At 45.8% G+C, this 10,130-nt stretch overlaps 1 protein-coding gene across 1 annotated transcript in view; it reads left to right on the top strand.

Moving 5' to 3' along the window:
* Positions 1-10,130, top strand: part of EHD4 (EH domain containing 4) — an 80,347-nt gene that overhangs the window by 16,469 nt on the left and 53,748 nt on the right. The window contains exon 2 of the mRNA XM_003791748.3: positions 4,033-4,209. Within this exon, the coding sequence (XP_003791796.1) occupies positions 4,033-4,209 (177 nt within the window). The remainder of the gene's footprint in view (positions 1-4,032; positions 4,210-10,130) is intronic.

Here is a 10,130-nt window from a genome sequence, read left to right as displayed (position 1 = left end):
CTGGCAGGCACCTGTAGTACTCAGGAGGCTGAGGCAAGAGAATCACCTAAGCCCAAGAGCTGGAGGTTGCTGTGAGCTGTGATGCCACAGCACTCTACCAAGAGTGACAAAATGAGACTCTGTCTCTAAGAAAATTAAAAAATACAAAATAAATTCATTCTTCAGCCCATCTTTGAGAATCTGGTGCTTGGGTATGTTGAGGGACTTTTCATTGTCTTGAGAGTTTTTTCTTCCCTTTGTCACAAATGAGATTTAAAAGAAAAAAGCCTTCTTTAGGCTAAGCAGTGAAAGCCACACATACTCTTGATCAAAACAGCTCCTAGAGCTTAGGCTGAGCAGCAGCAGCCAGTGTGCCCAGAGCCACTTGGATGAGGCTGAAGTGGGGGCCTCATTGAACCAGGACAAGGCAATGTCAGGTCACCCGTCCACCCCACCACCCCCTCCACATGCTTGGAATCCAAACGTCTGTACCTTTTTATGTTGATGGCTGGCCCTGGAACCTTGGAGCAATCACTGCTAGAATTGGCAGGCTTCTCTGGGAACACAGGAAGGGGGGAGTGAGGTGGAGCCAAGAACAGAAATCAAGTCCTAACACACAGGATGCCTGTGCCCAGCACTCATCAGCTCTGAAGTATGCTGGGTTATTTTCTGTAGTCTTCCTGTGGCCTCTTGCTCCTTTGAGATCTCATTATTGCATATAACAGCATAGAGTCCCTGGAATGCATGGCTTTGGAAAAGCCTCTGAGGTATCCCATAGCAGGAAAAGTCTAACTTAGTGGATCAGCCCCATCCGTGCAGCAGTGTGGTTAATCTGTTCATGCATGTCGAACCTCAGCATCCTCTCAGATGCTTCCTTATCAGCTTGCTGTTTTTGGATTTCATTACTTCCTTCACCCTTTTGTCCCTGTTAGGTACTCAGTGTCTGGGTACCTAACTGCATTGATGTGTACCTGCCTACCCAGCAGTGTGGCGTAAGGGAACCTGAGTTTCAGCAATTCCCCAAAGAAAAAGCTCTGCAGGGTGATCAGCTTAGGATGTCATATATCCATTCATGTATTGGCCAGGTCCTCCTTAGGGTGCCAGTGGGCTGGGGACAGTGTGGGACCCCACAGTCATGGGCCTGGTCTGAGAACAGAATCCTTGAGCCAAGAGGGTGGGCCCCCAGGTTCTAGGTCCTGGGTGGTCACTAGTGAGTTTGACCAACAACAAGTCACTTTCCTGCTCTAATCCTATAAAGGGCCGAATCAAATGATTCCTCAAGATTGTAGGGCTCTAAAGTTCTGTCAGACCCTGTAGGAAGTGACAAGGAAATAACACCCACACTGGGTGTTGGGGACAAGCTCCATAGGGGTTCCCCATTCTAAAGTCTTTCAACACAAAAGTATCAGATTGCTCTTCAGTGAAGTTCTGCAAACTTATTCTTCCAACAACACACATAAGGGTGTTTATTTCTTAGGACCCTCACCAGCATCGAATATTATGAAGTGTTTTATTTTAAATTTGCTAATATGCAGTGTCTTTAATTGGTATTTCTTTGATGGTGCAATTGAACATTGAACTTTGACTTTATACTATCTGCAGGAGAAAGTATCACTGAACAAATCAATAATGTAAACCAGCTTAATAATACAGTAATTCTTCCTAGTCTGTGTCTGGGACACAGAGATTGAATGATTTACTGAGGTCTTAGTTGGCGGGGGCGAGGAGGGGGGGTCACTTTTCCCTTCAGACTATTTCACACTTGCAGCATATCTTAAGTGTAATTCATTGTTAAACTTCTGGAGGGCTGTCCCCCAGAAGAGACCATATTGCAGCAGGTGATCCAATGTGGAACTCAACACTGCTCTTTCCCCCAGTGGGCATGGTACAAGGGTTCTTGCCTGGTTCCTGCATTTTATTGGTGTGTGTGACCTTTTGTAGGCTGTCTCAGCCAGCTAACCCTGGCTGTTAACACTGATTCTATAGGGAAGTACCTGTCAAATTTCAAACCAACAGCTGGACCTAACCCTTTTGTGGGGTGGGAGCTGTGTGTGCTGCAGGAAGCCTAGCCCCTTCCTCCGACCATCTCCCTTTCTTTAGTCTCTCCCATGGGCCTCCTGGTGCAGCCTCATCCAGGCTGTGGACATACAAGTCAAACTGGACAGTGGGATAAGAGTAGGGCTGTAAAATTTAAATTCCACATTTGTGTGAGCTTGTAACATCCAGTCTAGATACGCTGTAAACATTGGAGTGTCACAAACGGGAGAGGTTCTCACAGTAGCTTTTACCATTATTTCTAAGATTTGTGTGGAATTCTATAAGAATTGATAAATGTGAACATTTCTGCTCCTAAGGGAATTTTTTTTTTTTAACAGTTTTTTGGCCAGGGCTGAGTTAGAATCTGCCACCTCCAGCATATGGGGCCAGTGCCTACTCCTTTGAGCCACAGGCACTGCCTGGAATTTTTTTTTTTTTTAAGACAGTTTCACTTTGTCGCCCTTGGTAGAGTGCCTTGGCGTCACAGCGCACAGTAATCTCAAACTCTTGGGCTTAAGTGATTCTCTTGCCTCAGCCTCCCAAGTAACTGGGACTACAGGCACCCAGCACAATGCCCAACTATTTTTTGTCGCAGTTGTCATTGTTTAGCCCACCACCCTCAGTGTATGTGCCTGGCTCCGTAACCACTGAGCTACAGGCACTGAGCCAAGTTTTGGAAATTTTTTAAAATTAAATATGAACACATTCTGAAACAGCAGCACCTCCTTGTCCCACTTTCCTCCAGGGAGAATGGGGAGAACTGGCTCCTTATCATTAGGGAGATCACAGGACGGAACAGGAGGACAATTTGGAGAGCTCTTTAACCTTACATTAGAGGAAATGGAGGTCATTGTGCCTTATGCCTGAGGAGGAAGCCCTGAATTTCCCCTGTGCTTTTCATCTCTGAGCAAACTACTCCCCAAGGCCAAGTATAAACATTTCTGGAGACAGTGTGAGCTTGGGAGTCTAACTGCTTACATTCCATCTCTACTCAGCACTTACTGTGTGACCTTGGGCAAGTTTCTTAGCTTCTCTTAGTTTGTTTCCCCACCTGCAAAATGAGGGTACTGTTGTCATTCACCACAGACTATTGTGAGATTAAACGAAACAAAAGTGCATATAGAAGGCTTTGTACTAAACCAAGCATATATCAAACATTCAGTAAATACCACAAGACATTATCAGATTTTTTCACATTTATTCTAAATTTAAAAGACATGTTTTAATGGTCTGTCTATTCAAGGCTTCCATAACTTCACAGAAATATAGAAACTTTGCATGAAGTTAAAACTAACAATGATGTCAATTATAGACTTAGCACCTAGCCTGCTGAGATTGCTAACCAATGTCAATTTTATGTGCATAGAAAATGTAGATCTAATGATGGCTTAATTTCCCATTCTTGTAACGATGGCAAAATTGTGTTTGACATTTCATGTTTGGTTCTTTCTCTCCATCCCTGGAAATAAAGTTTCAGGTTCTGAGCTTACATGTGATTAGTCAAGACTTTTTAGAAATAAAGAAATCGTTCAGGACCAGACTGATTGTTCGTTGCAGGAATGAGCTGCTGGAGAAAGTCATACAGGTTTCTTCCCTCAACCCCTTTAAGGCTCATAAGGGAAGAGGTCATCTCCCTGGCAGAGTTGGGATATGAGCTCACCCTAATCACCTCAAACACCTGTAGGGCTGCAGTTAGGTGCAGTACACACGGTGTGTACCATGCTGGCCATAGAGATGGACTACAGGAGAGGCATCCCCAGCATGCAGACCCGGGAAGCTTTCCTAAGGGAAGAGAGCCTGAGCAGGGCTCCCAGAGTGCCCAGGAGCCAGCTGACACCTCCTCTGGGGTGGCTCTGTTGCATCAGTGGAAATGCAAATAAGTATTGCTATGCTTTTCTTAGTGGTTATATTTCTAAGTTTTTAAATGAGGATGTAAACAACTGGTAAGCCCAGGCAGATTCTGGTCTCTTGCTTTACGACAACACACTGAGTTTTTCTTCTTTTCCCCTCTCTCAGATACTTACTGGAGCAGGATTTCCCAGGCATGAGGATTGGTCCGGAGCCTACCACCGATTCCTTCATCGCTGTGATGTACGGAGAGACTGAGGGCAGCACCCCAGGGAATGCTTTAGTCGTGGACCCCAAAAAGCCATTTAGAAAGCTTAGTCGCTTTGGAAATGCTTTTCTGAATCGGTAAGCACCAGTAAACTGCCATCTTTGGTCACATTTCTTTGGATTATATCCTTTTCTTTGTATTATCACCAATTACATGTAAAGGTTCAAAGCCAGAACAAAGAGTGTCTGCTCTAGAAGTCATAGAGAATATGTTTATTGTGTTCAAATATTTGAAAGAAGGCTGGGGATGGTGGCTCATGCCTATAATCCTAGCAGTCTGGAAAGCCAAGGCAGGAGGATCCCTTAAGCTCAGGAGATCAAGACCAGCCTGAGTAAGAGTGACACCCCATCTCTACTAAAAATAGTAAAGCTAGCCAGGGTGGTAACATATACCTATAGACACAGCTACTCTGAAGGCTGAGGCAGAAGAATCACTTGAGCCCAGGAGTTTGCGGTTGCTGTAAGCTAGGCTGAGGCCATAGAGATCTAGCCTGGGCAACAGAATAAAACTTTTATCTCAAAACAAAAACAAAACAAAGAAAAGTTAAAAAATCCACAAATGTTTGAAAGACTACCATAGTAATGATTATTTATACCTATTATGGGTGGCTTCAGAAGGTAGAGCTAAGGATTAGACATTGGAAGGCTACACAGTATAAGAACAAATTGATGATGATATAGGCTGGGCACAGTGGCTCACATCTGTAATCCTAGCACTCTGGGAGGCTGAGGTGGGTGGATTGCTTGAGCTTATGAGTTCGAGACCAGCCTGAGTAAAAGTTAGACCCCCATGTCTAATAGAAAGACTGAAGGCGGTGCCTGTGGCTCAGTGAGTAGGGTGCTGGCCCCATATACCGAGGGTGGCGGGTTCTAAGCCAGCCCTGACCAAACTGCAACAGAAAAAAAATAGCCAAGCCTTGTGGCAGGTGCTTGTAGTTCCAGCTACTCAGAGGCTGAGGCAAAAGAATCGCCTAAGCCCAAGAGGCAATTCTTGAAAGAAGGCTGGGCATGGTGGCTCATGCCTATAATCCTAGAAGTCTGGATTAGGCTCTACCAAGGGTGATGAAGTGAGACTCTGTCTCTATAAAAAAAAAAAAGAAAGAAAGAAAGACTGAGGCAGGAGGATTGCTTGAGCCCAAGGGTTGGAGGTTGCTCTGAGCTATGGACGCCATAGCACTCTAGGGCAACAGCTCGAGACTGTCTCAAAAAAAAAAAAATATTATGATAATATGAACTGCACATAGATAGATCAGTTTGCCTTGTATGGTAGTGAACTGCCTGTCACCAGCAGTGCTAGACAGCCACCTCTCAGGCATGGGGTGCTGGGGTCTCCTACAGTCAGGGAGCATAGTCCAGAGGCCCTTGCAGATTCACTTGACACTCAGATTTTATCTGCTGACTCAGGACAGGTCACCTCCCCTCCCTGGCTGTTCCTTTTTCTTCTCACTCCCATGCTTTGAGCTCTTTCCTGATTCAGTAGAGCAGAAACAGAGTCAAAACACAAAAGTAGATTTTGTTGCATGTCATTGTCTTATAGATGTTGACGGAGTTAAGGAAATTTCACCCCCAAATATGAGCCCCTGGTATAAAGAATATTTGACTTGAAGGCCATTCAAGGTCAGGAAACACTGGAGAAGGCCTTCCTAATCAGAGGATCAAAGGGAACAATTGACTACCTCTCCCCCTTCCTGTTATCTCAAAATATTTCAGGAATGAGGGTCAGGAATGCAGGTGGACCTGGCCCAGATTTATCTGGATCATAGACACCTGTCTCTCAGTTAATCTACCAGTCAATCTCTATTCTCCCCCATCCATTTCTCCTCCCTAGCAACTCTTTATGCCCTATACTCCTCAATTTCCCCCTCTCCGCTAAAAGGCCTATATAAAGATATCTGAACTCCCTGGAGAATTGGGTTATCACTCTGATTTCTCCCAGTGCACACGGTAGATAAATCCTTTCTCTTATTAATCTGCCTTAATTGTGAGTTGCTGTCTCAGCAAATTTTCAGTGGAAAGGGCCAGCTTCCTTTCATCCCTACACTGTAAAGCTGTGGGGTCACTGAGGTTCTATCTTCATTAGAGGTCTTTTTTACTACCCTCAAGCCCTCACCAGAGTTCCCAGGGACACTGAAGGGGCTTTGGGGGACAAGCCAGCCAGTGCTCTGGATGCTGCTCTGCCCCTTCCAACACTGCTGTTCTCACCTCCCTCCCTGTCTGTGATACTTCTAGCCTCTTTTTCATTTTCAAACCCTTTTATCTTTTTCCCCCATCACACTCCCCCCCATTTCCCTCCTTTAGGAGTCTGGCTTTGGAGCAGCTGTTTGGAGTTCTGGGTTGTAGGAAGTATAGCGCTAGCGGGGAGTCATTCGGGCCTCATTAGGGAGAGGAAGTAGGATTAGAGCTGACAGACAACAGAAGACTTAAACCCTACTTCTCCTTTCTAGATGTTCTTAAAAATAGGAACAGACCCTCCCAGCTGACGGATGTCCTCCCAGAGGCTAAAGCGCCTCTTGCATAACTCTAGGGGGCACCATTCATGTGGACTGTAGAATGAGTGGGGTGCTGGTGCTGTGCTCTGGCTTCGCCAAGGCAGCCCAGACAACCTTCACAGGTGCCTCCTCTGAAGAAGTGAACTGTCTCAGGACCTGGACTGTCCTTTAAGGGCTTTATGCTCCCATTGTATATCAAAGAAGCATCCAAGTGGCGGTGGGGAACCAAGGAGTCAGAGAGAGGTTCCATCTTATTACTGATGGTGATTTGCAGAGCACTGTCCACATGAGTTTTCCAACCTGCAGGATTCTCTTCTCTGGGAGTTTATTCCTTAACTCTCAGAGCAACCTCACCTGACACCAGAATATCTCTTTGTGAGAATAGAGGCTGAGCTCAGGGTAGGGGAACCCCAGAGGTTCAACTCTCTGGGTCTCTCAGGACAAAGTAGACCAGAGTTTAGACAAGAAGACAAGAAGCTTCATCAGGAGTGCCCCAGAATGGTCCAGAAGCCCTGGAAAGTGCAGGGCCCAGGCTCCATCTCCCATGGAAGGCTGCTCTGGAATCCTGTGGTTTTATCACCACTGCCCTTTGTCTTACAGCATTCTCTTTGCCTGACAAAGGCTTTAAAAAAGAAATAAGCTGCCACTTTTTCCAAATTTCCATTTTGTGAAGTCCTTATTCACAAGGGACAAACCAGGAAGAGCGATTATTAGCTCATTTTATTTTGGCAAATGATTTACTTTCCTAGCAATAAATGTTTTACAAATCCTAAGCATACAACAAGTGAATAAGGAAAGGAAGTATCCAGGAAAGGTTTCAAATCACAAGGCTCATTGCTATCCATGCATTTTATAATCGAGTGTTCAGAATTCAGAAAAAGAATAGGAAAATAATAGCAAACAGTTACATGGCAGTCACCTTGTGTCAGGTACTGCTCCAAGCTTTACTGGTGTGTTGGCTCTGAATGCACAGAACCCCTGGGATGTGGCTACTACTGTTATCCCCAATGTAGGGAGAAGGAATTCAGACTGTTAGCGTGGAAAGCTCAGTAGGCATTCCATGCAGGACAAGGAGAGAATTTCTCTAGACCAGTGGTTCTCAACCTTCCTAATGCCACAACCCTTTAATACAGTTCCTCGTGGGGTTGCCACCCACAGGTTGAGAACCGCTGCTCTAGACCAAGATTAGGACATAAAAATACAGACTTTATTTTATCTTTTAGAAGGAAAGAGGGTCTTAGGAAGGGGAAGAGAATGGGGGAAGAGAGAGAGAGAAGAGCTTGAAGATGGCGTGGCATCCCAAAGAAAGAAAGGAATGCCTGCAGCTGAGGTCAAGCAGTTAATTGAATTTAAGGGGAACAAAGAAAAAGTAATTATAGCCAAATTCACAAGGTATTGTGGATGTAAATGTTATATCCACTTTTCTTCTGGCCAGGTTGAAGACACACTTTTATTTATTTATTTACTTTTTGGAGACAGAGTCTCACTATGTCGCCCTGGGTAGAGTGCTATGGTGTCACAGCTCACAGCAACCTTAAACTCTTGGGCTTAAGTGATTCTCTTGCCACAGCCTCCCAAGTAGCTGGGACTACAGGCCCCCACCACAATGCCCAACTATTTTTTGTTCCAGTTGTCATTTGTTGTTTTTAGCTGGCCGGAGCTCAAACTCACCAGCCTTGGTGTGTGTGGCCGGCGCCGTAACCACTGTGCTACAGGTTCCAAGCCGAAGACAGACATTTTTTTACAGGTGTTTCTTTTTTTTTTTAGACGGAGCCTCAAGCTATCCCCCTGGGTAGAGTGCCGTGGCATCACTCATAGCAATCTCCAACTCCTGGGCTCAAGCAAGTCTCCTGCCTCTGCCTTCCAAGTAGCTGAGACCACAGGCGCCCGCCACAACGCCCGGCTATGTTTTTGGTTGCAGCCGTCATTGTTGTTTGGTGGGCCCGGGCTGGATTCGAACCCGCCACCTTAGGTGTATGTGGCTGGCGCCTTAGCCACTTGAGCCACAGGCACTGAGCCTTTACAGGTGTTTCTGATCCCATTTACTGGTGTCTGTTGGGGAGCTTTTCAGGAACCACTTAGGGGCATGAGAACAAATTCCCAAAGCAGATTAGGGGTCCTCAAACTTTTTAAACAGGGGGCCAGTTCACTGTCCCTCAGACTGTTGGAGGGCCAGACTATGGGCCCCGGGACGAGTTAGCTGCTAAGCAGGACAGGCAGCAGTGGCAAAAACACCTGGTGGGCCAGATAAATGTCCTCGGCGGGCCGCATGTGGCCCACAGGCCGTAGTTTGAGGACACCTGGTCTAGGGATCGTAAAGAAAATGTATATTTCCTTTTGGTCTGCTGGGCTTCTCAATGTGGAAAAAACTCCACAAGTACCCCACAAGAGAATTTCTAGGATTGATCTTTAACTGTTACTAGCAAATTATAAGATTAGGTATTTTCCTATTATTTTTGTAATTTTTGCAAAGTCACCCCTTTCAGAGGCATAAAAAGGTTACTATAACTTATACCAGGTCACTCTGCCAATAAGTGGCAGTCTTTTTTTTTTTGGAGACAGAGCCTCAAGCTGTCCCCCTGGGTAGAGTACCGTGACATCACAGCTCACAGCAGCCTCCAACTCCTGGGCTCAAGCCAGTCTCCTGCCTCAGCCTCCCAAGTAGCTGGGACTACAGGTGCCCACCACAACGCCTGGCTATGTTTTGGTCGCAGCTGTCATTGTTGTTTGGCGGGCCCAGGCTGGATTCGAACCCGCCAGTTCAGGCGTATGTGGCTGGCACCTTTGCCACTTGAGCCACAGGCACCAAGCCTAAATGGCAGTCTTGAAAGAGAACCTAAGCCATCTGGTCAGAGTCCTACTAGTAACCAATCTATGAGCTGTCAAACAGTATGATGTCTGGACTAAGAATCATTGCCCAATGCCCCCTAGTTAATCTTCAGAGCTGTCTCCTCTATAGCCCTCTAGCAGTCTTGATGAACATGATAGTGGTTATATCCCGAGTCTAATTTACATAATTTTGGATAAACTATTCTTTTGACGTTAATAAAACAAATAATATTGTGGCAATTTACAGAGGAGAAAACTTAAAGCAAAGAAAACTTGCTCAGAGGAGGCCATAAAGAAGAATCAGAGACAGGACTAGAATTCACGTTTCCCTTTCCTTCCTTCTGTGGGGAAGAAATCCTCAGGACCCTGAAGTGGGGCTGACTCCTGGTCAGACTCCACTCAGCTTTAAAATAAAGCCTACCCTTTATCCCTGGACTGGCCTCCTCTTCTTGCTGACCCTTACCCAAATTCTATCCCTAACTTCTCACTCCTACCCAGTGCCTCCACGGGACTAGCAAAAAGAGGTCTCTGTCCTTCCACACATGTGACAGGCTCACATGTAAGGGTTGTGGGATGTGCCTCGAGTAAGCTCACAGCTACTGAGGAGTAAACAACCTTATTAAGTAGTGTCCTCAGGTCAGCGCTGCTGCTTCACACAGAGAATCAGTTTGTGCAGGCCAC

This window comes from Otolemur garnettii, unplaced genomic scaffold (genome assembly GCF_000181295.1).
Source record: "Otolemur garnettii isolate 467f Iridium unplaced genomic scaffold, OtoGar3 scaffold00050, whole genome shotgun sequence".
NCBI lineage: Eukaryota > Metazoa > Chordata > Mammalia > Primates > Galagidae > Otolemur > Otolemur garnettii.
The sequence above is the reverse complement of the archived record's forward strand: the minus strand, read 5'-3'. Positions and strand labels throughout refer to the sequence as shown.